This window comes from Amblyomma mixtum, chromosome 5 (genome assembly GCF_055824585.1).
Source record: "Amblyomma mixtum isolate Tamu chromosome 5, ASM5582458v1, whole genome shotgun sequence".
Classification (NCBI taxonomy): Eukaryota; Metazoa; Arthropoda; class Arachnida; order Ixodida; family Ixodidae; genus Amblyomma; species Amblyomma mixtum.
The window spans coordinates 170,011,915-170,039,842 of record NC_143016.1 but is presented as its reverse complement, the minus strand read 5'-3'; the positions used below and the strand labels follow the sequence as shown (position 1 = coordinate 170,039,842).

Here is a 27,928-nt window from a genome sequence, read left to right as displayed (position 1 = left end):
ATTAAGCATAGATTACAACACCTGCCTTATCCTCAGTCTATCTGTGCAAATACGATAGAACATATACTTCCACAGACACCGCGTCATTGTCCATAAGCCACATATATAGACAATGAGTGCAAGCAGCGAGAAAGGACATGTTAAAAAGTTAAACCACAAAGAAATGATTCCTGTTATTACACGGCAGAGATGGTGCTGAGAAGAATATGTTTTTGATAATAAATTTACACGTATTCCTCACATAGCGCACTTTTCATTATTTATTTTATTTGGAAACCAAGACCACACGTCTCAAACTTTGTTTTTGCTTGTCAGGCACAAAGCCAAGCACAGTAAGAAAGACCAACACATCATTCCTCCCATGAGGTAAAACAGACCATCGTATGAACCTTGCCTGTCACGAAAGAATCCTGCAAAAAAAAAAAAAAGTTATGGTGGCAGTTAGTGCACACGATTGGCCTTGAAATGTAAATCTTAACACCTTAGCAGAAATAGACGAGTCTGCCTCGTCATAAACCGACTTTTAATTTCTGGCTCATGAGGAGCCCAGCTTGTCGTTTGTTTCATGGCCCACTGCGTGCGTCTTAAGGCAAGTAGAACTCGTTGAAAGATTTAGTTGGTTCATCAATAGATGACAGCGCGGAGACTAAATGGCCACATTTCTTTTTTTATTCACAGTGACTCTGTGGCCTTGACAGACCAAGCAGGCGTGCAAAGCTACATACATTGAAGACATGCTATCCGCAGCTTACGTATAACAGCATAGCACAAGAGGTAACATGCATAACATTTCAACTAATACGAAGAAGCTTTTCATTAACATCAACGAGCCAGGCCAGGTAAAAACACATACAACAACACACATCAGAAATTGTTACAGGAAAATAAAACAGCAATAACGATCATACTTCGTACCATGTTGAACATTTACGCTAAAAAATGATTCGTCAGGGGGCTGCAGAACTATAAATAGGGTTACTGCATACATGCTCATGTATTGCTGAGCTCCATGATGCGCGAAATGAATAAAATTTAATCATGATATCAGTCAGTGTGGTCGCGTGTAAACACTAGTTACTGGTCCTAGCCTTCAAGCGTATCCATCTCGAAGATAAATAGCTACCCATATATTGCAAGACGCATGTTTGTTTTCACAAGTTGTTTTATTGATACTTATATTTGACTCAATAACATTTCTAGTTCCTTGCAACAATGGAATATATTTGGCCGAAGGCGAAGTAAGAAGCCTTTTTTTGTATTTCTAAAACCTACAAAATGAGGAACGTTCAACACCAATCGACGTAAATGAAAAGTTTCCGGTTCTCAAGCGGGCAATTTTTCTCACCTCTGCATTTTAGATTGTTTAACGCTGTTGAAGATCGAATTGTATGCATAATTTAGTTTTTCAGTTAAACGCCAAAGAGTTTAGTTTCAACCCATAGGATAGCGAAAACTTGTGACGGGTATTTAAAATTGCTCAGAAATTGACAGCGACAATTAGAAGCGTCGAGGTGCAGTGCGGAAATTTTCCGATGGTTTGGTTGAAGCTTCAGCGCGGTCTGCATGAAATTAAGTCACCGTGTTTCTTGAGAATAAAAAATAGAAAGGGTATCCCGGAAGAAACCTTCTAAATAAGGCAGGGCATGTGTTAAGAAATTTTACATATTATGACTGAGGAAATTGTGCGTGATGCAAAAAGTGCATTGTTATAATTCGTCCTCTTCTGTATTGCTCTGTGTTTTTATATTAGAAAACCTCCTCCCGCCTGTTAAGCACCATGAAATACATGCAATATTAAGTACATGCAGATGCATTGAAGACATGCTGCCCGCAGCTTACCTATAACTGCAGGTGTCGCGAATGCTCCCACGGCGGTCACGGCGGATGCAAAGCCAAGCCCAATCGGAAGGTTGTGAGGGCCGACTTCCGCGGACATAGTTTGTGGAAGGGCCACCATTATATAACCAACTGGAAGACCTAAAGCAATGACAAGCACGTAAAATACGATGTCATTCTGAAGGTAAGGTACCAAGGTGCCAACGACAGCTACGACCAAGAAGGAAATCGTCATTAGACTCAAAGGTGCGAGGAGATGAAGGTCAGTGATCACAGGAATCAAAAGGCGTCCTGCTGTGTCGGTGATTGAAAAGAAAGTAACAATCTGGGCACAGCTCGCCGCGCTAACTCCTACATCTGCACCACAGTCCACAATGATTGACATCAATGTGTCCATGAAGAAGCAGTACGAAAAGTAAGAGGCAACATAGACGTAATACCTGGAAATTGACAGGACCTCCTTGAAACTGGTCAGGATGAGAACGGCATTTTGGTGAGAACCAGTATTGTTTTGACTTGGATGTCGTTTCGAACTCAAAGTGTGAGAAAAGAGTAGGCTAGGGGCCTCGATGCTTCGTTTTCTCTGATTTCGTCCACATTCACCTTCTCGGCTATCAGACCTAGTAGTCTGTATTGGAATGGACGCCTTTCCGCCGCTCTCGTCGCTCTCGGCTTCGGGGTCGATGTAGATATCAGCATGATCGCGTGCTGGATTAAGGTTTTTTATTTCTCCTAATTTCACTAAAACTCCAGTCGTAGTCTTCATTAGTTCAAACGGCTGATGACTAGTTTGGTCACTGTACGTTTTGAAGCAATTTGAATTTACCTCGGCGTGAAGCTTGCCTACATTCAATACTACTTCTGTTTTTAGAGAGTTCACTTCAGTGCAGCCAACAACGGTTAGGCTGCAACAACCGCTGGCGGGCGTATGCGCATGCTGGCTGCTTAAACTTAAACCAGGTTCTAGTAAATGTGCTCTTGTTTTAGGGCTCTTTTCTGAGAGTTCCAACCGGATGTCAAATACATCATCCTCTTTGGAAGATGGAAATGATTTATGGAGGGGCTGAAACAGCTCTGAAGAGCTTTTTCTGTAAGCTTTGACGAACACTGATTTGCCACTTCCATCACTTGATAAGCTACAGTTGCCAGATGTGGATGGGCTTTTTGTATGTTTCTTTGTTTTAATCAAAGGCAGGTTGTGAAATAAAATTGAAATGACTGGAATATTGAGCATCAGTGCTCCAGCAAATGCGAACGTCATCTTCAGGCCATATTCGGCAAGTGAGAATTTGAATATGTTCGTGAAAAAGCAAGATGCCATAGCAGATCCCGCTAAATTGACTCCAAGAGCTGTTCCCCGTCTCTTTGTGAAAGACTGACTGATGAGCGCTATCAAGCTTGACAGCAGGACGCCATGTCCGGAACCTGCACATATGTAGATAAATCAGTGGCAGTTACGAATTAGAACATTTAGTTTAGGTCTTTAGAGTGACATGACTTATCAAAAACAATGAAGTGCTGCGGCTTCAAAACTCTAAGATTACCTGCGAGAACTCCAACAGACACGACCAAGAATGGTACGCCAGTCGCAAACACCGACACCATGCACCCTAAAGAAATTAAGAGTCCTCCAATGACTGCAGCGCATCGTACACCGAACGACTGTATTAGGGGTCCGGTAGGCAGACCTGCGTTTAAATAGAAAGAAATGCTGATCAGCCGTTGGCAGTTTGCAATATGACAAAATAGGTACATACGTCACCATTTGCAAACACTTTGTTTACTTACCTTTTAAGGAAAATTTTTGCTGTCATATATTTTTATCTCCAAGGCATTAAATGCTGCCACGCCTTTTCCCTAACTTATGACAAATTCAGAAAACTAACTGACATGGGCTTAGAGACGCCATTCTATGCAAACGAACGTTAGCGTTTTGGTGAGTAAGTACAGAAACTTTTACCCCAAGAGTAACACATTTGTTTCTGGGAACACAATGATGCGTTCTTGCAATATAAAACCTTGTTTGGACCAGAGAGTTACAGAAAAATAGTAATATTTTCAGTTGTGGCCTTTCGAAACTTACATTTTGCTTAAAATCTGTCAGTGTTTGACAATCGTGGAAGCTTGAAGATTGGTGCTGTTATATTCCGTGGATTTAAATTCTATGCGACTAGACGTTAACCTCTCTTCTTGCTTGCTATATGGCAAGGGATGGTGCATAAAATTAGCTATGCGACGCTAGACGGTGCATAACGTTTCTGGAATGAAATGATAGCGCAGAAAAAGACACTCACGGAACGGACCAGAAATACACGATAGCACACGATAGCACACACGATAGCACCACCACATCACCAGTGACTGTCAAATCTTTCTTCTGTCGTGTCCTGATTTGCTTAACCATTGCTGAGCGCAAGGCCTGGTTTACAGTCTGTGTCCCCAGGGATTCTGTCAAGTTAGCCGCAAGGTGTCAACGGCACGTAGCTTGATCTCTGTCATCCATCCGGGATCGAACGTGTAACACACAACACGCAAATAGTCCTGGCATCTTCACACTTGTCGCCACAGCTCTGACCTCAAATGCTCAAAAAGCGCTTCAAAGCAGTTATGCACCATCTAGCCCTTCTACAAGTTTTGCTAAACTATCTTACCAAAAATGAGGGCTGTTTTATATGCGATTTTTCAACTTCATCGTCTCAAGTCACCACGCATGCTTCCATCATTTGTGGCCTAACTTTCCATGCAATGGATATTGCTTTCTGCCTTTAAAAGGATCTTGTGGCGGCGTATTTTAGGGTCCTTTTGAGATTGTTGCGACCACCTTCGGGCGTGTATATGAATTGTTACGGGCTCATGGGCACGCCGAGAAGAAATGACCCTGGGATGCAGGAGCCACGACAAAACCCAAAAACCCAAGCCACTCAAGACCCGATCCACTCAGGCCACCGCCAACTACACGGAGGGCCGACCCCGGAGCCGTTTTACATGTTACAAGGGACCGTCCATGTGTCGATAGGTGCGGCACAGCTTGCGAGTGCACGTCGCAGCACCGGCGCTGAGGGAGTGGACTATGACAGCCACGTCGGGATCATCAGCCTGCGCAGTCCGCATGTGTGTCAAAGACGTCACTAATAAAGGGTGGCTCGAAAGAAAAGAGGCGTCCTGATGGGCGGAGCCGCGGTGATGCACGATAGTGGAATCGTATCTTGCAGCTGGAGCGATCAGCCCGCGAACGTCGCATTCAAATGCGTGGATGGCTGCAACCAAATCAGAGCGCTGTTGTCTGTGGCTATTGTAAAATGGGGACCGTGCAGGTATGAACGAAACTTCGCAATCGCCCAGACAATAGCGAGGCACTCGAGCTCCGACCAGTGCCGGCACCGCTGAACATCCGAGAGTTGGTGGCTGGCATAAGCAAAGACAGGTTCGTCGCCAGACTCTTCTTCCCGCAAAAGGACAGCCTCGAGTTTATCTTGGCTGGCGCCTGGGTAAAATGGTCGGAGCTAAATAATCGTGGTGGGCCAAAGTAGAGGGTTCGAGGAGTGCACGGTCGACAAGCGCTCGTTGTTGGGCCAAGGTCTTTTTGCGTCTTTTTCAGTTGGAAGGCTAACGGCACGGTCTGCTTGGCGAAGTGCGGAATACAGCTGCAAAAGTAGGACGCAAATCCAATGAAACTTGTTCCGTGGGCGTCATTGGAGCCTCTTAAGCAATGAGCGCCCATAGCTTGTCAGGGTCGGGACGAATGTCGTGCAGATTCATGACGTGACCTAAGTACGTCACCTGAGCAAAACCGAAAAAGCACTTTTTCAAGTTAAAGCGAAGCCCCACGGCTGCAAGCACCTCGAGAACAAGCTTGACGTGTCACTATGAATACCAGCGCCATGGTCCGCTTCATGTGGTGCAACCACGGTCCATGAGGCGCTGGAACCTGGCTGGGGCGTTGGAGAGGCCGACGGGCATTCCCTTAAACTGGTAGAGGCAGTCGGGGATCACAAAAGCCGTTTTTTGCCGTCTTCGGGATTGAATAGTACCAATAGCCCGAAAAGAGGTCCAGGGTGATGAAGTATTGGGACCCCTTCAGGCGGTCAAAGCTAGGCAGCGGATAAATAAAAACTCTTCCTCTCCCGTAACGGAGAGTAGAGTAAGCATGAAATGTTTACGGGCATAATGCGAAGCGCACGCGGACACGACGAGACGCAGGCCTGACAAGAATGTATATGCAGCGCGTTCGAAACTGTCCGAAGTGCGTAGAGGCGAAAGCGTTTTCAGCACCGCTTTGCGTATGTGACACTGGTGATGTTACCACTGGATTACGTCACACATAATTCATGACGAAGTAATGACAAATTACTGATTAGTGTGTAATGACTGATTAATGACTAAATACTAATAAACTGCTAATTAATGACGCTTAAGCTTCGCCTTTAGGAGTGGAACGCGACAGCGTGTTGTAGCGCTGCCAGGCAGTCCGCGGAACGCCACCACCCGTTCGGCGTGATGCCTCGTCCTTTGAACGCGACGCTTTTTGAGGAAAGGAAATTACGCAGTAATTCTCTGCCATCTCGGTGGACACCCGAGCCGCACCTTACAGGAAGGTAGGAACGCCACCACCCGTTCGGCGCGATGCCTTGCCCTTTGAACGCAACGTTTTTTGAGGACAGGAATTCACAGGAATTTTGAGGACAGGATCTAGCCCCTCAAGATTATATACCCACAGACTGGACCTACGTAGCCCGCTGCTACGAACGCGGCTCCACAGCTTCTTCATCGAAACGCACTCCCAAGCCACCGCTGACGGAGACGCCTTCCGCGTCCGCCCAGCATACCGCGTCCCAGCAGCTACCTCCCTCCACGTCACGTAAGCTACCTCAAGGTGCACCGTCACTGCCACGTCTCCCTCTTGAAGACTTTAAAGTCATCATTCGCCCTCGCGGGGGCCTCAATCTGCGTGCCTGGGGCGAGAACGCTCTTCGCAGAGCAATCACCTCAAGTCTTCGTTTGACTTACTCCAATACCGCAGAGGACCGCCTACGGGTGAATTTCGTTCACAACACCCTCACCTTTACCACCCCGAGCCGGGACCGCGCCATCACTTACACGAAGCTACAGGAAATCATCTTGGGTCCGACAAGCTACCCAGTTGCCACCTATTTGGCCCCACCAGGCGCATACGTCCGAGGTATCATTCACCACCAATATGTGGATGAGACCAAGGAGGAAATCATGGACTACTTGATACCCCAGAATCCAGAACACTGCATTCTCTACGCCCGCCGTTTAGGCAAGACCCAATCTATTGTTATCACTTTCGCAGGGACAAAGGTCCCCCGCCAAGTCTCGTACGCAGGAAGTGCTGTGCGCTGCTACATCTTCAAGAACAAAGTGGAAGCCTGCATTAACTGTCGCAAAACGGGACACCGAGAGGACGTTTGCCCGTCTCCCAAGCTCTCCAGGTGTCCTCACTGCGGAGTTTGCGACCCTGACGAAACCCATGAATGCACCCCCACTTGTATAGTTTGTTCTGGTCCTCACCAGATTGGTTCCTCCAAGTGTAAACGCCGCTACAAAGTGCCTGCTGCCGTACTGAAACGCCAGCTACAAGCTGACTCAGACAGTGCCTCCACCTCCCATCATTCCCGATCCCGGACCCGTCGCCAAGGGTTGAGCTGGATCAACCGTTCCAGCTCCACGACCTGAGGGCGGCCCTGGCAAAAATGAAACGCGGCACCGCTCCGGGTCGGGACAAAATTACAGTCAAATTGTTAGCCAACCTCCCCGACCTGGCATACCTGTCTTTATTGAATTACATTAACTCAATCTGGCTTGGGGAAGTGCCACTCCCCATCGAGTGGAAGACCGCCCTGGTCACCTTCATTCCTAAAGCTGGCAAGGCCATCAACACGGACAACCTCCGCCCCATCTCTCTGACTTCCTGTGTGGGCAAACTCATGGAGACGATGGTACGTGACAGGTTGTCCGAGTTCATGGAATCCAAACACCTTTTCGCAGACACCATGTTCGGGTTTCGCCCACAAAGATCTGCACAGGATGTCCTGCTACAACTAAATCGGGATGTCCTCGACCCCGTCGAATGCCCTCACAATGACAAGGTCGTACTCGCCTTGGATTTGAAGGGTGCATTCGACAACGTTACCCACGAGATCATTCTCACCCACCTCTCTCAAACTAACTGCGGCAAAAACGCCTTTCAATACATTCGGCAATTTTTAACCGACAGACAATCTTACATTCGAGTCCAGGATAAAGAACATGGCCCTTTTCATTTAGGAACCAGGGGTACACCCCAGGGCGCGGTGCTGTCTCCCCTGTTGTTCAATTTGGCTATGATGCGCCTACCGGCCCAGCTGGGCGCTGTCGCCGGTGTGCAGCATGCGCTGTACGCCGATGACATCACCCTGTGGGCTACACAGGGTTCCCTTGGAGACATTGAGGCCAACCTGCAGGAGGCGGCGACCATAGTGGACCGTTATGCTCGCCGCTGCGGCCTCCAATGCTCCACCCAAAAGTCTGAATTTGTGCACATACGCCCCTCACCAAAGTGCACAGCCAAAATTTCATTGTCTCTTGAGACAGGTCCAATTCCTGAAAATATCGAAGTCCGGGTACTGGGGCTCTTCATACATCAAAACAGACGGTCAGAAACAACATTGGCCAAACTCCGTCAGGTGGGGGACCAGGTGGGCCGCTTGGTCCGCCGGGTTTCTAACAAGCGCGGGGGGTTACGATGTAAGGACGCCTTGCGGCTGGCGCATGCATTTGTAACCAGCCGAATTCTATATTCGACTCCATACCTCCACCTGCGGAAGCAAGACGAGGATTCACTCGAAGTCATCCTCCGCAAAATTATTAAGCGAGCTCTGGGCCTCCCCGTGAACACCTCCAACAAGCGCCTCCTGGGGCTGGGCATGGTGAACACATTTCGGGAGCTCCGGGAAGCCCACTTGACCAACCAATACACACGTCTCTCAAAGACATCGTCGGGTCGCCGCCTGCTTGCCCGACTGCACATCCAACACAACACTCTTATGGAAGAGCACGTACGTATTCCATCCCAGTGGAGATGCGCCCTCCACGTGCGCCCTCTTCCCGCGAACATGAACCGTGAAGACCATAATGGCCGGCGCCTGGCGCGGGCGGAAGCCCTGGCCCGCCACTATGGATCGAAACCCGGCGTATTCTACGTGGATGCCTCCGGCCCCCACCACGGGGGATGGTACACGGCCGCTGTCATCCACCAATCCAAAACAGTGAACGGCCTTACTTTCCGAGCCCGTGACATAACACACGCGGAGGAGGTCGCCATTGCGTTGGCTGCATCTGATTCCAATTCAAAAACAATTATTTCCGACTCGCGAGGGGCATGTCGGAACGTCGAGCAGGGCTGGGTACCATATCTAGCCTACCGCATTCTCCAAAACAGCGTCTACACCGGGGACCCCGCGCACCGGCGTATCGTTTGGGCTCCTGCTCACATGGGCCTTGAGGGAAATGAGGCAGCTGACGCCGCCGCCCGCGCGCTCTCTCACCGGACATTCCCCTCCGACCCCGACGATCAGGAACTCGAATTCACTCCCGCTTACTCCTTTAAAGACATTGTTTTACATTATCAGTCTGGCCATGGTCTTTTTCCCCGCCCGTGTAAAGGTCTCTCAAAGGCGGAGGAGCGGCTTTTGCTTCGCCTGTATACCAATACTTTGCTGTGCCCGGCAGCTCTCAAACACTTCGACCCTTCTTTCTCGGGCAGCTGTCCGCACTGTGCGGAGAAGTCTTCGGACATTTACCACATGGTGTGGGCCTGCCCCTCCAACCCTGCTATCCCCCCTCACCCCAACCCAACCCGGGAGGACTGGGAGGCGACCCTGCTCGGCTGCTCTGACCTGCAGGCCCAACGGGCCTTGGTCGCGCGAGCCCGGGCGGCGGCCGACGCCACTGGGGTCCCGAACTAGGGACCTCCACCTAGTACTTGTAAGGGCTGGCCCCCTCTGGGTCAGCTCATGCCATACCTCCAGTAGTGCATGTGTAAATAAATGTTTTCCACCACCACCAAGGGTCTGGAAACACCTCGGCCAAAATGGATTCTAACCGCTCCTCCTCCTCTTACCGGCGCTCCAGCCGGAATCGCTCCCAGTCCTTCCCACCCCTGGACTCCAAGTCGTCTCCTCACCGAGGGCCCTCCACGAAAAACCAGGTGATCTGTGCAGCTGCGGCTTCTCACTCTCAGCAATCTCAGTCTCGTGATTCAGAGCTGCAAGCCCTGCGCGACGAGATAACAGCCCTTAAAGCTAGCAATCATAGACTCCAACAAGGAAACACTTCTTTAAAGCGTCCACCCTTTGCACCGGATCCACCACCTCAAAGAAATGCCACTCTACCACTTCAACTTGTTCCTACCATCTCACCTCAGGCGCCCCCATCTACTACTCCGCAACCCAAAGATACTACCTCTAGTCCTCCCTCTAAGCGGAAAGCTACCTCCCGCTCAGAACGATACGTTAATTTTGCCGACCTCGAGGAATTTGAGGCTCGCCTAGAGGAAAAATTAGAGGCTAAAATTGATGCTAAGCTCGAAGCGAAATTTGCTGAGTTCTCCCATCAAATCCAACAGCAAATGCTCCAGTTCCAACAACAAATGCAGCAGCAAATCCAACAACAACTTAACACCCTCATGCAACACATCCAAACACGCGTCACAGGCCTTGAAGCTAGGGGAGACGCAACGGCCGCCCTCCACACGACGCGCGGTAAACCATACGGTCGCTTGCCGCACGCTCCCACCACCCAACCCATCTTAGCTTCACCCACACTTCACCATGGCGCCCCGCCACCTACTTAATGTGTGGCAATGGAACTGCAGGGGGTTTCGCCGCAAGCGAGGCAACCTGCAGCAGTATGTCCAAAATTCCGACGTCCCCCCTGATATCATCGCCCTTCAGGAAACTCATGGCCCAGTGAAACTACCTGGCTATAAACCATACTCCCCCCTAGATGTCATCACTTCCGACACGCTATTTTGGTTCAACGCAACCTGACGGCCGTCCAGCACTCCTTAGACGACGTCGGGGTAGACTGCGTCTTGCTCGAACTCCTCCCTCGTAAAAGGGGCGACCAAAGACTCTTCATTCTTAACCTTTATAGCCCTCCAAAAGACAGAAGACGCGACTTGACCACACTTCTTTCCCGGGTCAACAGGCTCGCGCACCATTTCGGTCTCCTCATTGTAGGAGATTTCAATGCCCACCACCCCGCTCGGGGTTACCGCACCGCCAACCGAAAGGGTAACACTCTGTGGTTGCGAGCACAGGAACTGGGCTTCACCCTTGTTACTGACCCTCACACCCCCACCCGCGTAGGAAACAGCGTGTCTGTTGACACTTCACCTGATCTGACATTCTGCAAAAACGTACGGTTCGATCAGTGGCTCAACACTGGGAATACCCTCGGCAGCGACCACTATCTCCTCGCGACCACCCTCAACATGTCCCCGTTCGGCCGGAGAGGTCGCTCGACCCTAATCACGGATTGGGACAAGTTTCGTTCCCTACGTGCTCAGAACGCCCCTACCCGGATTAATAACCTGGACGAGTGGATCTCCAAACTGCAGGCAGATGTCTCTGCTACTACTCAAGAGTCACCTGTCACGCTGATCAATCCAATACAGACAGCCGTCTCCTCCACCTATGGCAGGCCCGCGAAAGCCTGCAAAACCGTTGGAAAAAACAGCGCCACAATAGAAGGCTTCGGCGTAGAGTAGCTCAGATAGACAAACAGATTGAGGCGCACACTATCGCACTGACTACCCAGCAATGGGGTCAAGTTTGTGACAACATGCGTGGACAGCTCGGGCTAACTTGCACCTGGCACCTTCTCCGTTACCTTTTAAACCCAGACGGTTGCAAAACATCCCAACGAGACAGCATTTCCCGCATAGTCCATCAACACCCCGGCTTAGACCAGGATCTTCTCGATGAACTTCGTGTACGCTATCTCAATACTACTTCCCCGGACCCTCTCCTCCCCTACATGGGCGGTGCCAACCCTGCCCTCGATCAGGAGATTTCGGAAGCTGAGGTAAGATTCGCTCTCACTCAGCTCCGTCCTAACTCTGGCCCGGGACCGGACGGCATTTCCAACAAAACTCTCCGTAATTTAGATGACCCGTCCATTGAGGCCCTCACTGCCTTTATGAATGATTGCTGGAGAGAGGGTCAAATCCCCGCAGCATGGAAACATGCACGCGTGACTTTCATACCGAAGCCAGGCAAACAACTAGCTCTCGAAAACCTCCGCCCCATCTCCCTTACTTCCTGTGCTGGGAAACTGATGGAGCACGTCATTCTCAACCGTCTCAATAATTACGTTGAAGATAACCATCTCCTACCTCACACCATGATTGGCTTCCGCTCAAATCTCTCTACGCAAGACATTATGCTTCAGCTCTCACGAGCGATACTGTGCCCCTCTACCAGAGCGGGCACAAATGCTATTCTAGGGCTTGATTTAACTAAAGCATTTGACAGCGTCTCGCACGGAGCTATTCTCACTAACCTCTCCCTATTAAATCCTGGTCACCGTACCTACGAGTATATACGTACTTTCCTCTCTGGTCGTACAGCTGAACTTAGCTTTGGCTCTCTCCTCTCAGACCCTATAAACCTCGGTAGCAATGGTACCCCCCAGGGATCCGTTCTCTCCCCATTTCTTTTCAATGTCGCTTTGCTCACGCTACCTTCTAAATTAGACGCTATCCCCCGGCTATCCCATACCTTATACGCAGACGACATTACCCTCTGGGTTTCAACAGGCAACGATACTGAGGTCGAATCCGCACTTCAACAAGTGGTCGATGTCATTGAGCGCCATGTAGCCGCAGCGGACCTCTCGTGCTCCCCTCAGAAGTCCGAGCTGCTGCTCATCCGAGGTCAACCCGGCCTCCACGGCCATCCTCCCATCTGCATTACCGCTAGTGGTGAGCCCATACGCGAAGTATCCATCATCAGGGTATTGGGGCTCCTCATCGAGAGCAATCGGAAAAACACCGACACACTAGCTAAACTTAGTCTCTGTATCGCAGACCATTCGTCTAATTCGTCGCATTGCTAATGAACATAGACGCATGCGAGAGGCCGACCTCCGACGTCTTGTTCAGGCGTTTGTTATCAGTCGCCTCACATATACCCTCCCTTACCTCTACCTTAGCTGCCAGGAACAGGACCGCGTTGACTGCCTTATTCGACAGGCATACAAGGCGGCTCTTCATCTCCCCCACCGGACCCCCACGTATAAACTACTGGCATTAGGGGTCTACAACACTGTGACGGAGCTCTCGGAAGCTCATCTCACTTCTCAGTACGAGCGTCTCACTCACACCTCCACGGGACGTCACATACTCGACAAGCTTGGAATGCGCTTCGAAACAACCGCACCCGACAGGGTCCAGCTTCCACACCATATCCACAGTAGCCTTATTGTTACCCCTATTCCTAAAAATATGCACCCAGAGTATCATGTCGCTCGCCGCAAGCACAGGGCTAAGTCTCTGCACAAAAAGTATTTAACAGATCGGACAGCAGTCTATGTCGACGCCGCCGAATACCCCGACCGCGAAGCTTTTTCGCTTGCGGTTGTAAACTACTGTGGACGGCCGCTAGTTGCGTGCTCCATTCCCGTCAGATCGCCTGAAGAGGCCGAGGAGGTGGCCATAGCCTTGGCGATGGTCTCCACCTCTGCAAAACCATCTTAAGCGACTCTAAATCTGCGATTCGTAATTTCGCCAAAGGCCGGGTCTCCCCTGTCACTCTCTCTCTCCTCCACTGCACCAAACTTCAACTCCGCCCAAATCCAATTAATCTGGGTCCCTGCGCACTCATCGCATCCAGGAACGAGGCGGCCCACAATTATGCCCGAGGATTCGTCGACCGGGATGTGGTGTCGCCCGTCCTGCGGACGGCGAGAGATCGTATGGTTACATTTCATGACGTAACCATGCACTACCGCTTAGGTAGACTTCTATATCCCTCCGCACATAGTTCTCTCACCAAACCCCAAGAAGTTGCGTGGAGGCAACTCCAAACGAACACTTTCCCCAACCCCGCGATATATGCCCGCATATACCCTGGGGTCTACACCCCTTCCTGTCAACTGTGTGGCCAACATGCCACTCTACCCCACATACTCTGGGATTGCCCTCGGGACTCCCCCCCTCGAGGCTTGCAGCTCTCGAATCCAGACCAGTGGGAGGCCGCATTGCTCAGTTCCGACTCGGACACACAGATCCGGGTTGTGACAAGAGCCCTAGGAGTCGCCGAACGCCACGGGCTCATGGCCACTTGATGGGACTGTAACCCGACACCGTCAGATACATTTGTCGACGAAAATAAAGTTTATCCTCCTCCTCGTTGAGGACAGGAAATGGAGCAGTAATTCTCTGTCATCGCGGTGGACACCCGAACCGCACCGTACAGGTAGGGAGGAACGTCACCACCCGTTCGGCGCGATGCGTTGCCCTTTGAATGAAACAGTTTTTGAGGAAAGGAAATGGAGCAGTAATTCACTGTCATCTCGGTGGACACCCGAACCGCACCATACAGGAAGGGAGCAACGCCACCACCCGTTCGGCGCGAAGCTACCGGAGCTTGTATGCCGGTCCTGTAGGAGGGCTTAGAGAGTCTCGTTAAATCTCGTACGGTGCCCGGATGTTCTCGTTTCAGTGCCCCTGGATGAGTGGAATTCAGTGCCCGGATGTTGGCCCTCGGTCTTGGCGTGACTATCACCACACTGCCGACAACGGGAGCTAAAAGCATTTCATGCTTAAATATTGTGGCATGTATGTGCTTTTTTCACGCGTTATTAGAAATCGGAAATATAATTCCGTGCATTATCAAACGCACAGCTGGACTGATATCTTGATAAACATTGAGAAGGCACTGGCAGCAGTTATTTTTTGTGACTCGCTTGGAGACCAACCGGCGCTTGCATGCCGGTCGCGTAGGAGGGCTTAGAGAGTCTCGTTAAATCTCGTTAAGTCTCGTACGGTGCCCGGATGTTCTCGTTTCAGAGCCCGGATGACTGGAAATTCAGTGCCCGGATGATGGCTCTCGGTCTCGGCGTGACGTCACCACACTGCCGACAACGGGAGCTAAAAGCATTTCATGCTTAAAACATCTAGATGGGTGACGACGTTGAGCTTGCGATAATCCGCGTAGAAGCGGATCGTCCCGTCCTTCTTCCGCACAAGGACAACGGCAGAAGACCATGGGCTACATGAAGAGAAATAATGCCTTGAACAAATAAAAGGCAGCGCAAGGAGACGAGGACTAGACGAGGCAACAAGGACGGCGCTGAACCGAGACACCTGAGGAACCAAAGATAGTTGCTCGGTTCAGCGCCGTCCTTGTTGTCTCGTCTAGTCCTCGTCTCCTTGCGCTGCCATTTATTTGTTCAAAACATGTACCAACACGCCCAATTTTCCACGTTAGTCAAGTTCATTTCTAGTACAAAGGGCTATTTATCTATGTGCGCCCATTCCGATCCGTGTGCCATCGTTTCGTGCATCGCTGTGTCAGTGTGCCGTGCTTGGGAATTTTCCTTCTGCCTACGAAACAAGCGCCTACGCGACGAAGTTACTGCTCTCTTCAGTGGGATTGCGCCTTCCTCCAGCCATGGAATACGGGTTGTCAAGGTCTTGAGATCAGAATGGCGTCGGCAATCTCGCCTGTACCGTGACCTCCTGAGCGCCCAGGTCTGTAGCAGGACACAGGTCTCCTCGCACCAAAGTGAGGTGCGGAACTTCCACATCCTGGCTGACGAATCAACGAAGTTCCTCTGGCAACAAGTGCTGAGACGACTTAGAGCCAAGCCTGCCCAGGGCTCGGCCACCCCATCCTGCAACGTGCACATCGTAGGTGACGTTACCTCGCCAGCCTATGTGGAACGTGTTCTTTCTCTCGGACCAAAGTTTGCTGTGCCGCCTTGGGAATCTCGGTTAGAGCAACTATCTATCTTTAGTTCGTCAGGTGTCTCGGTTCAGCGCCGTCCTTGTTGTCTCGTCTAGTCCTGGTCTCCTTGCGCTGCCTTTTATTTGTTCAAGACATGTACCAACACGCCCAATTTTCCACGTTAGAAATAATGCCTACGCTGAGCACGTCTGCTATGTGCTGCTTGATAACACACCGTTCGGCCAGTGCGACACGACGACGTTGGTGGCGCACAGGGCCGTGGCCTGCAGTGTCGATGTTGTGTTGTGTCTAGGAAGTACACCCCAGTTCATTGTCAAGGAGAGCGAAACAACCACGGTGTTGATCCAGTAGGGCGCTCAGTGCGGTGAGCTCCGCGGAGGTCAGATTGGGGCCAAATTGGAAGGACTCTCACGGCAAGGCTTCTGTTGTTTGGGGGAGAGGGGAAGGCGCTGGAGCCACAGGCTGCAAACAGGCAACCAGTGAGCCTGGGCCCAAAACGTACGCCGTGCCCAGGGGTTACACGTTACCACCGATGTTAAGTATGAGCCTGCGAGCCTTACCTCTCACGTTATCTCTCACACTCACATTATCTTAATTCATAAGTAAGGAGACGTCCAACACTTGAATAATTACAGATCGATTAGCTCACTGTTTGTTGCCTGCAAGGTATTTACTAAGGTAATCGCTAATAGAATCAGGACAACCTTAGACTTCACCAAGTCATATGACCAGGCAGGCTTTCGTAAAGGACACTAGGCAATATACCTTATTCACACTGCCACTCAGGTGACAGAGAAATCCGCAGAATATAACCAACAACTATATATAGCGTTCATTGATTACGAGAAAGCGCTTGATTCGGTTGAAGCTTCAGTAGTCATGCCAGCATTGCGGAATTAGGGTGTAGAAAATCATGTGAAAATCCCCGGCCAAAAGGATCACCAGCCAAACTAGGCTGTCAGCGACAACCAACTCGGTTAAGAAGGTCGTGCCGAAAGCACGCAGAGTCACGACGACACGGCCGGGTTGGTTGACCAAGGCGTCGTTGAAAGTTAAAAGCTGTGTTTCAGGGGTCTACCTTTCATAGACATGAGAAGTTCAGCATAATCCTTGGCAATGTGCATGCATGATGTAACCAGGTTTCGAGCACTAGACACGCTCGTTATGAACACAACTGTCCTCCCTTCTGCGCCGTTCTAGCGCTCTGGACAGGTGCATAGGGGACCGTACGTATTCCCAATATTTCGCCAGTTGTTTTTCTGTACTGTCTTCTTTCGACATGTCAGAAGAGGGGCATGGTATATGTGGTTTAGCGTCCCAAAGTGATACGGGCTATGTGGGACGCTGTAGTGGAGGGCTTCTCATTGCTTTCGAACACCTGGGGTGCTTTAACGTGCAGTGACGTCGCACAGCCCACAGGCGCCTTGCGTGTCACCTCCATCGAGATGCGGCCGCGCGTATCTCGATAGTGGAAAAAAAAAACTTGGAGTCCAAAAAAATCGGAGAAATCGTAACCAAAATACGACAAAATGTTTTGTTGTATTTTGCACTAAGGACAAATTTTTCTTTATTATTGCTCTATTTATCTTCAGCACATTTCTCTAGTTATGTCGTTACGACTATGGACAGCACAATACTACAGAAAACACCGCTGTTACGAGGAAAATATCTGCTGTCACTACAGTTTCATGGCTAAATATACTAAAAATGTATGTTTTGGCGACAGAAAACATTGTTGGGTTTTTCGACTGGGGCCGTGGCGGGAGTTCTAAAAAAATTGCTTTTTCCGTGCAAATGCATCGTTCAGTACAGTACAGAATTGAGAACCAACCCTCGCTTCTGCAATAATTACGAACTGCAATAATTACGTCCTTAGCAAAACATTTCATATACAGTGTGTTTTACCCAAAGTTTCGTAGTTTTTTAAAAAGAGCCTTTTTGAGCTACAAGACCGCTGCTTTCGGCATAGCATTGCCAGCGGCGCATTACATAAGAATACAGCTAAGATGTTCTAACTACCAGGATGGCTAACATTGAATAGTTAACTCTTTAACTATTACTGTTAGGCTCCCTAACAGCGAAGAGGAGTGTAGCCCGACGTAATTTATATTCATATCGGTTTTTAAAGTTCAGAATTTCTAAAACGCGGTAGCCTTCGGAGCTACGACCCAGCCAACTTTGTCAATTTCGACATGTTACGTGCACTGGAGCGGCTGCTTTGCCTAAAAGCTTCTCGAAAACGCATGCATTCTGGCGCGATGTAACCAAAATTTGTTCGTTACAGCCCCGAGGCTAAACGAACGCGTTTTCGAAATTTTGAAAAAATTATATGGATAGCACCCAATGTAGGCTACACGCCTCTAAATTAAGAAGCCTTACAGGAATATTAAAAAAGTTAAATATTAAATATTAGTTAACCAGCATGCAGTTAGCACGTTTTAGCTGATTCTGATGTGCTAGACCGCTGATAATGTTAAGCCTAAAAGCGCTCTGCTTACTGAAAAAGGCTATTTTTAAAAATTATGTGCACTCAGGGGAAACACCCTCGGTATTGACTCGCCAGAAGCTGACTCTGGGTCTTGAATGAACAAAACAGTATTCTCATACATGCGATTTGTTTTTTCTTATGGTTATTAAGACTAGGCGTTCTGTTAATCACTTGTTCCTATTCACGTCTTGCTAGCAGCTGATTGAACAAATGACTGTCGCATTGATATTGTTTATTACTTCGGTGTCGATGTTGTCCGAGATATACTAGATACTTTGCCTACTTTTCCTAAAGGTGTGACCAGATGTTGTTTATGCGTTTTCTTTCCATGCCTAATAAATTTTGTTTATTCTTGATATGAGTATAGTTCTCGTTGTTTTATTTTCGTGCTTTCTTAACTGAAGGCAAAAGATGCTGGTCTACGTAATTCGGGTGCCTGGACCATCTGGAGTGGTGTATAAACGTTTTTTGCGTTTAGAAATTAAACCTGACAAGAAGGCGCACACACGAATATTGACGAGAAGCAAGGAAAGAAGCTGGACTACTAACTGCTTGGGGTTCACACATATACAGCCCACTCAGTCACATGACCCTCTATCAATCGGTATCACATCAACCTTCCGTCGTGGAAACAAAATTTACAATGAACGCAAAACCTTATATGTTACAATTGATCTCACTGTCACAGTTGCCTACTTCTAGTACCAAAACATCTTTGCAAAAGCAGCGTCAGATCATCATTTCTAAAAACAACGTCATACACAATACAACAACAAAAGAGCAAAATTTGGAACGCTTTAGGCGCGTAAGTATCAAACAATAAAAAACGGATCATGAAGAACGGAATTTCTCATTCTTAGAGCACACTCATTCACTACCCAAGCCTGGTGATTATGAAACAAATTCTGTGAAGGCTATTTCTCACCTCGAAGGGCAACAGAAAAATCACTACAGCAAGCGTCTCCTTTCTTTGCAATCAGAAAGGCCTCTAGAACCTCACGCATTGTCTTATCGCGACTCCTGCCAAGAGTCTTGATACCGTCGAACGCCGGCTCACATTTCCACTTTTGTCAGTGAAGGGGCTAATTGGACCCAGTCGCCTTTTCTAGAGATTTAGAGCGCTCCCACGCTCTATCGTTAATACTATAACCCGTTTGACCTGCATAGACTTCGCCGCAAGGCAGTGGTATTTCATACACTACACCAACTGCACAGTCCACGAAGGAATTGCCATGCCTCTTTTCGCACTTGAGCTTGCTCCTTCACCCGACAGGTGCGCATAAGCCGCTCAGATTCCTCGGGGATGAGAAAACGACAGGCGCGTCATACCTGACAGCAACGTTGTTTAGGCTGTGGACCATACTGTGCTAGTAAGGGACCACTTATGTTCTCCTTGGTCGTGGATTGGCTCTGGTGCTTTTCATTCCTTTAATTTTTTGTAACGGGGTCTCTGCTACTTCAGACAAAACAATGCATTGGAAATCCGCCTTTTGAAGTATGCTGATCTGATTGTTCAAGCTATCCTTAACCATGTGAGCACAGGATTTGATCAGCGCAGATTCCAAACCGTCCAAAATTCATCTCTCAAAGCTGGTGAAGATGGTGAGAGGTGCCTTTTGGACGGGGCGGACAGCATCCTGAGGACTGCACAGGAGGAGGATATTTTCCCAAAGGACTGTAGGCAGCGAGTTTGAACTACTAGGAAGACAACAACGTGCGACTTCTGCATGCTGATTAAGAAGGCCGATTTGTGTCGATGACAAGTTCAACCTACAACAAAATGGCCTCCCTAGCGTTTTCAAAAAACTTTGTTCAGGTGAGCAGAGTAGCCTGCAGACTGAAAGCTAAAGCTATAGGTCTGTGTAATCACATGCAGCTCACCAGATTAGCCAGTGGCATAAGAAAATGCAATAAGGTTTATCTAGAAGTGTTTTTTTATGGGGAAATGGATAAGCTCGATATACATTTCTGATGTATTGACAGCGAGTGCGGGTCATGGAAAATTAGCTGTTTTCTTCTTGAACACTTGGGTAAGCTTAATACAAATGCGACAGATGTGACAGACTATTTAAAAGAGCAGAATGACGTTAGGGTTTTCTTTTCAACTGATTTTGAAGAGTTAATCTATTCTGTGCCGCATTCATACCTGTTTGAGGGAGTACGCGAGTGTGTTGCTTTCAGTCGGGCTACATCCATTCAGATTTCAGCAGGTATTAGTGTGGAAAGTTTCTTGTAGCTTTTAAAGTTTTACCTTCACTCCCCTGTTGTTTCGTTTGGAAGAGGCATGTTAGTTCAAAAAAGGGCATTTGCCTAGGGTTCTGTGTTGCCCTGGTGCTAGACAATATATTAAGAAGCGGTAGCTTCTCTACTGGAGGTCTCGGGCTCAGATCGCCGTGCGTTGCCGATGACCTTCAAGACTCAGCCAAGCTCACACCTTGAGCTTACAAGTTTGGAGAACTGGTGAATTGTCATCGGTCAGACCAATGGTCAAGCAACTGCACACGTCAAGGGTCAAGGTCAAGGTCATTTCATGGCCATGTGACGGCCAAGCCGGGGGCGTCAGGGTCATGTCAAGGTCAATCAAAATTTTGTCACGTGATCGACTTTGGGCTTGCCGAAGAGCCTAAACGCGCTGTTTACGTCATCTTTATCCGAGTACGTGACAGAAGGAGCACCGGAGCCACTAGGGTTAAGTCGACATTTAGTGTTCCCGTACTAGGCCGTGACGTCATGACATCCCAAACCGAGTACCAAAGAGACGCTCAACGAACAGCACAGCAAGACTTTGCCAGGTAACCATCGTGAAGCTACCGCTTCTCACTCGGTTTGACCAAAGATAAAACACCGTTAAGTTCTTATGTTCCACTGACCATGTGTTTGCATCTTTTATTTACAACGGCTCCATCCTGCGAATTTTTAGTTATGTTAACGAATTTTTGGTGATTATAAGAACTAGCCGTTCCTTCACACATGCCAGTACTGCAGAAGGGATCTTGTGCCTCTTTAGGCAACTAGGGAAAAGCCTTACTTTTAGTAATAGACTCCCGGAGAACCACTGTTTGCAGTTTTTTTATATTAACATCAAGTATTCAGGAGGACATGCCTGTTGGATGTATTTCCCCACAGTAAAGAAAGAATTGCTGCCTTATGTTCCGGCTCATTCGAAGACATTTAAAAGGGCCATCGTTTCTGTTTGTAATCTGCGCTGATCAAGTCCCCTGCTGACATGTGTGAGGATAGTTTTAACAATCAGATCAACATACTTCAAAAGGCGGGCTTCCAATGCATTTTTTTTGTCTGCAGTAGCAGAGACTCTCTTACAAAAAATGAAAGTGAAGAAAAGCACCAGAGCCAACCCAAGCAAGGGAGACTACAAGTGGTCCCTTACTCGCACCGTGTGGTCTACAGCCTAAACAACGTTGCTGTCAGATATGACGTGCCTGTCGTTATCTCAGCCCCGAGAAAGCTGAGCGGCTTGTTCGTACCTATCAGACGAAGGAAGTAGCCCCAGTGCGAAAAGAGGCATGGAAATTCCTTCTTGGACTGTGCAGTTGGTGTAGTGTATGAAATATCACTGCCTTGCGGCGAAGTCTATGCAGGCAAACGGGTTGTTGTATTAACTACAGAGCGTGGGAGCACTCTAAATCTCTAGAAAAGGCGACTGGGTCCAATTTGCCCCTTCACTGACAAAAGTGGAAATGTGAGCCGGTGCTCGACGGTATCAAGATCAGGTATCGAGGTATCAAGAGTCGCGATAAGACAGCGCGTGAGGTTCTAGAGGCCTTTCTGATTGCAAAAAAATGAGAAGCATGCTGCAGTGATTGTTCTGTTGCTCTTTGAGGTAAGAAATTGCCTTCAGAAAATTTTTTTCATAACCACCAGGCTTGGATACTGCGAGTCAGCGCTTGTAGTGTCTCCACTCTTTTCTGTGTTTTCTGTCTTAGTTTGCGCTGTTTTTTTCACCCTTTTTCACCATGGATACTGAATGAGTGTGTTCTAAGAATGAAAAATTCCGTTCTGCATGTTGCGTTTTTTATTATTTGATACTTATGCTCCGAAAGAGTTCCAAAGTTTGCTCTTTTGTTGTTGTATTGTGTATGACTTTGATTCTAGCAATGACTATCTGACGCTGCTTTTGGAAAGATGTTTTTGTAGTAGAAGTAGGAAACTGTGACAGTGAGATCAACTGTAATATAGAAGGTTTTGCGGTCATTGCATATTTGGCTCCCACGACGGAAGGTCAACGTGACAGCGATTGATAGATGGTGGTGTGACTGAGTGTGCTGCTTGTATGTGCACCCCCAAATTTTGTATAAACAGCTGATAAAATGGAATCTAAGGCTTGACAAAATCTTGTATGTTCGGATAGTAAGTAATTCATTGGAACAGAAAAAAAAAGACGCCGACCAAAGGTTTGTGTCAAAACAAGCACCCGGCGTAGGGAAGGCTTCTATACGCAAGCCTTGTTCACTGAAATTTATTCTAGAAGCGCAACGCTTAAATATGGTTCAATAATTGCCCCAGGCATCTTGCGTATGTTAGCGGAAGATTTCCGGCGTCACGATAAAGTTTTTTTTCAGTAGTCTGAATCACCAAAGACTCGAGATACTGGCGTGAAAGCCAATTTTTTTCTTTGGCGATGACAGAAGCCCCTTCCCAGCAGATATCATGACCTGCCGATACAACGTACTCCGCAAGTGCGTTGGAAGTGACTTTCTTGTTCTGCACGTCGAACGTATGTTCTTTCAGGCGCCTTTCAAAATTTCCGCTCTCGCCTATGTGAACATAGTCGCACCAAGCGCAGGGAATTCTGTACACAACAAACCAAAATTTTTCTTTCTTCAGTTTGCCCTTGACGTTCACGCTCTCGCTCCGTAAGTTGAAGGCGGGAACGTGGGCAACATGCACGTCGTACGGGCGCAGGACACGTCTAGTGCTTCACTTATGCCCGGTACGTAAGGTATGGCGACACGTGCTTGGCAGTGGCTGCCGACCGGTTCCGTTGACAGCACCGAGGGACAATCAATGGAGTCCACAAAATTCCTAGGGTAGCCACAGTTCATCAAGTCACGGCGCACTTGTATCAGGTCCGAGGCAGGACCTACAGGTCTTAAACGGATTTTTTGGGATCTTTGAATCAGCGGAGCCTCAACTGCAGGTTTGTGGCATGACGGATTGAACGAGTTAAAATGGAGGTAACCTGCTAGTGTTGGTGAGCTTCCTAAAGACTTGAGACAAAAGGCGGCGGCCATCTCCCTCCACTGACACGTCCAAAAAGGCAGACGGTTGGCGACCTCCTCCTCGTGAGTGAACGTAATGGCCTCTGCGATGCTGTTGATGTGCTATGTGAAGGCGGCGAGTGCATTCTTTTTTTATGTTAGAAAAACAATCATCAATATATCGCAAGAAACCCTAAGGCCGAGTTTAGCAGTTTGACCTCTTTCCTATCTATTTCTATATTTTTGTGTGCGTCTTCTTGGTCGGTTTAATTTCTTAATGCGATCCACCAACAAGCCTAACAAAGTGTTTTACTGAATGTTTTTTGCCCAGGTATCCAGTCTTGAGGAGTGTGATAGTCTAGAAGAGATCACTTGAATTAATATCAGGAGCGTTCCCGGCGCATTCGCTTCCAATGGTGGCAGAGTCTGCTAGAATATGGGGAGATTTTGACTTTACAAAATGTGAATGCGAACAGAAGTAAATTAATCTCCTCTTACTAGAGAGATGAGAGAACCCATCGTAGACGGCGAGTGGTAGCGATGCCTCTGCTCTTGTGGTGCCGTATGTGGACATGATGGCCGTGAAGAACAAGCCAGAGCAGCGGTAGAAGGATGCATACAGCAGGCTCACCACGAAGCACAGGAATGCAATAAACCATCCGAAGGGCGCATCAGGGGGCGCAGGTGCCATAGATGTAGATGGCTTTCCAAGTTGCGTGCTAGCTTCGCTTGGCTGCGCACGTCGTCTAGGCTCTCCATATATTTCAGGCGAAGTACGTGGACCATCCTGCCGGAAGGAGTTTAAATTAATTTATTTTTCATGCTCTGCGTTTCATTGCACATAGGAGCTCTGCACGAAAAAGTGCCGACGGGTCTATTTCACAATTATATCTGCATTGAACGAGCCGTTTTTAGATGCAGATTTACGAAACGAGGCTTCGGAGTGTGCAAAATATTGGTAATTCTTTTGTTGAACTTAGATAATTGTTGAGCGTGACGCAGAAGCAACAGGAAGGAGGTAGGGTTGGTGATACATCTCATATCGTAAACAGCTACAAGTCTTGAAAGAGGCCCAAGGGGCGATTTTACTCACATTTCTTGGTCAAACACGATTGGCTTACTGTCCATTGCCTACAATGCATTTACTGAGGTAATTGCTAATAGAGCTAAGGCAACCTTAGACTACAATCAACCAAATGACTATGCAGGCTTTCGTAATGGTTATTTCACAACCGATCATATTCGCACTATCAATCAGGTGATAATAAAATGCGCAGAATACAACCAACCCCTATATATAGCCTTCATTGATTGCGAGAAAGCGTTTGACTATATGGAAACCTAGGCAGTCATGCAGGCATTTCGAAATCAGGGTGTAGAAGTGCCTTATGTGAAAACACTAGAAGATATCCACAGCAGCTGTACAACTACCAAGTGCTCCATAAAGTGAGCAATAAAATTGCAATAAGGAAGGGCGTCAGGCTGGGAGGCACGATTTCACCAATGGTATTCACAGCCTCTTTACAAGAGTCATTCCGAGGTCTGAATTGCGAACAGTCGAGGATAAGAGTTAATAGAGAATACCTAAATAATCTGCGATTCGCTGATGATATCGCTTTGCTGAGTGATTCAGAAAATGAACTGCAAAACATGATCAATGAGTTAGAGAGGCAGAGTAAGTAGAACCGTGGGTCTAAAAATGAAACATGCAGAAAACCAAAGCAACGATAAGCAGTCTCGCATGAAAAAAGCTGTTCACAATTGGTAGCGAAGAGTTGTAAGTGGTAAGGGAATAGGTCTACTTAGGGCAGGTAGTTACCGCTGATCTTGATCACCAGAGATAAATAAGTAGAAGGGCAAGAATGGGGTGTAGCGCATTTGGCAGGCTCTCTCAGATCATGAATGACAATTTGCCATTATCCCTCAAGACAAAAGTATACAACACTCGCATCTTACCGCTACTTACCCATGGGGAAGAAAAGTGGAGGCTAACGAAAAGTATTTAGCCTAAGTTAAGGGCAACGTAGCGAGCTCTGGAAAGATAAATGATAGGTGTAACGTTAAAAAACAGGAAGAGGGCAGAGTGGGCCAGGAAACGAACGTGGTTTGACATTCTTCTCCGAATCAAGTGGAAAAAATGTGCTTGGGCAGGTCAGGTAATGTGAAGGAAAGATAACCGCTGGTCTGTGAGAGTAGCGGATTAGATTACAAAAGGTGAGAAGCGTAGCAGGGGGCAGCAGAAAGTTAGGTGAGCGAATAAAATTGAGAAGTTTGCGGAGCTAAGGTGGGCGCAGCTAGCAAAGGACAGAGTTAATTGGAGAGACATGGGAGAGGCCTTTGTCCCGCAGTGGGCGTAGTCTGGCTGTTGATGATGATGACTGAACGGTGAATGTCTTATAACAACGTGATGTGAACGCTTTTAACGTTTTTTTCCTTGTGAACAACGAAGTACTTCTTAGAGAATGTTCTGAACTCTCTGAGGGCTTGGCCAGCAACGAACGCGGAAGCCCCGAATTAGTGCGCGCACTCAGCAGGCACTATAATGCAGGGAGACAACGTGAACAGTGTCGGCTCTGTGGGGCACACTAAGGTGCCCTTCACAAATAACAAACATTTACCGAAAATCGCTCAGCTATGAAACCATTTTAACACGTACGTTCAGTGCAGTTTCCTGGGCGTTTATTTTTGTGCATAGCCTCCTTGATTTTGTCGAGGAGCGAGAATGCATAGTTTCAAAGGGTGACGTGTATAAATTCTCCACTGTTCACACTAGAATTATAGCCTGTGGAGCGAGTTGGGGAATGAGTGAAAATAAATACTGCGGCTCAAACGCAGCACAAGAATGAAAAAACTGCGCATGTGTTGCCTTTTCCCTTCTTGTGTTGTCGTCGTTGCGGCGCTGTATTTTCAGTCCTGTGTTCACGTCTAACGTTAGGCAGGCGTCCAGGATTTAATGTCTCAGATTCTTGTGCGCGCACCCATGCTTCCGGACTATCGCATGACTGGAGTTCACCGCTTCGGTCGCAGCGGCGTTCTCGTACTTGTATTGGCGACGCGGCAGCTTTGGTGAACCCACCTGTAGCAACGCACGCCGCATTGACAGGAACGCCTGTAGCAACAATTTTCGAGTGTGAAAGCTAGCGCACAGAGTGTAGCTGTTGAGCAGCTGTCAACGAACAGTAACACCTTCGTAACGTAAAACATTAACCCAACGTTTAAATCGCGCGGCGCATGGCTGACGGCAAAACGCGCGTCGTTAAAGTTTCAAGCGGTTTCTTTTTCTAGCGCAACGAAGTAACAGGGCCATTTTCAGCAGCTTCCCATGTTCCGCGGACCGAGGAGGCGATGAGGACGCCATATTTAATCGCATGGGGAGTATCAAAGCTGGCATCCGTTTGCTAATGCCAAAACTGCCGTACAGTGGTGGCGGAGGAACAATGCGCCCTTCCGAAAACATACGACTCCAGTGACCCGGGATAGAAATTGCTTCTACGCGAGTGGTTCGAAGCGTTTTTCCGCATACTTCACACCGGCGAGAGCTCCGTACATTTCGCGGCCATCGCTGTTGCGCCAGCGGTGTGCTGCGCGTTTTTCCGCTGGTGTGTCTCTATCCTATCGGCACAGAATATGGCAGGTTCTCTTGTGGCTTCGCCGAAGTCCTTCGCTCCATCCTCTTCGAGCAGCCAATGCTGACTTTAATGAAGTTGCGTCAACATTAGAAGGCGTTTTGAAATTGCGTCTCTGAAGGTTTCCGCGTTTTTGTACTCTAAAAACCTTATGCTGCAGCTGTGTTAGGTGACGTGTGGTGCCTATTCTTAGTGGTCAATCGGTATACGTTTTACGACCGCAGAAAGCGATGGGATTTTACTGGCACATTCTTCATTTTATTCTCGTCTTTACGTCCTCATTCTTGTTTTTGTGCTATATTCTCTGGTACCTAAGTAGATGCAAGAAAATATTCTTCTATTTAAAATTTTTGCGAACGTAAGAGCAACTCCGACGCAAAGAGGAAATCAGAGTTTAAGCGCTTAGTATTAGGGGCCCATATCCACTTACACTAAATTATCCTAGCACCATTCGTAGGAACCCACGGCTAAACTCATTCACCCGGCAGAGTTTAACAGCATTAAGATGTAAGCATATACTCTGTTTTAGTTTGGTTTGGTTTATGGGGTTTAACGTCCCAAAGCGACTCAGGCTATGAGAGACGCCGTAGTGGAGGGCTCCGGAAATTTCGACCACCTGGGGTTCTTTAACGTGCACTGACATCGCACAGTACACGGGCCTCTAGAATTTCTCCTCCAAAGAAATTCTAGCCGCCGCGGCCGGGATCGAACCCGCGTCTTTTGGGTCAGCAGCCGAGCACCATAGCCACTGAGCCACCGCGGCGGCTATATACTCTGTTTTAG

General features: G+C 48.3%; 1 protein-coding gene across 1 annotated transcript; it reads right to left on the bottom strand.

Annotated features, from left to right (window-relative positions):
* Window positions 1–291: 291 nt before the first annotated feature.
* Window positions 292–24,210, bottom strand: LOC149344661 (uncharacterized). The gene is made up of 4 exons (XM_089547275.1): window positions 24,018–24,210; window positions 3,381–3,524; window positions 1,840–2,130; window positions 292–410 (listed from the first exon to the last, which is right to left on the bottom strand). Exons 1-4 carry the CDS (start codon window positions 24,208–24,210, stop codon window positions 292–294), a joined length of 747 nt encoding a protein of 248 aa, XP_089403401.1.
* Between the last annotated feature and the right edge of the window lie 3,718 nt (window positions 24,211–27,928).

What these genes read in the sequence shown, in the direction of transcription:
- LOC149344661 (XM_089547275.1), bottom strand. Translation starts at nt 24,210, where the DNA reads ATGGCACCTGCGCCCCCTGATGCGCCCTTCGGATGGTTTATTGCATTC. An exon ending in TGGGTTCTCTCATCTCTCTA is followed by an intron (nt 3,525 to 24,017) that starts GTAAGAGGAGAT and finishes ATTTAAACGCAG; the next exon opens with GTCTGCCTACCGGACCCCTA. An exon ending in GTCTGTTGGAGTTCTCGCAG is followed by an intron (nt 2,131 to 3,380) that starts GTAATCTTAGAG and finishes TCACCGACACAG; the next exon opens with CAGGACGCCTTTTGATTCCT.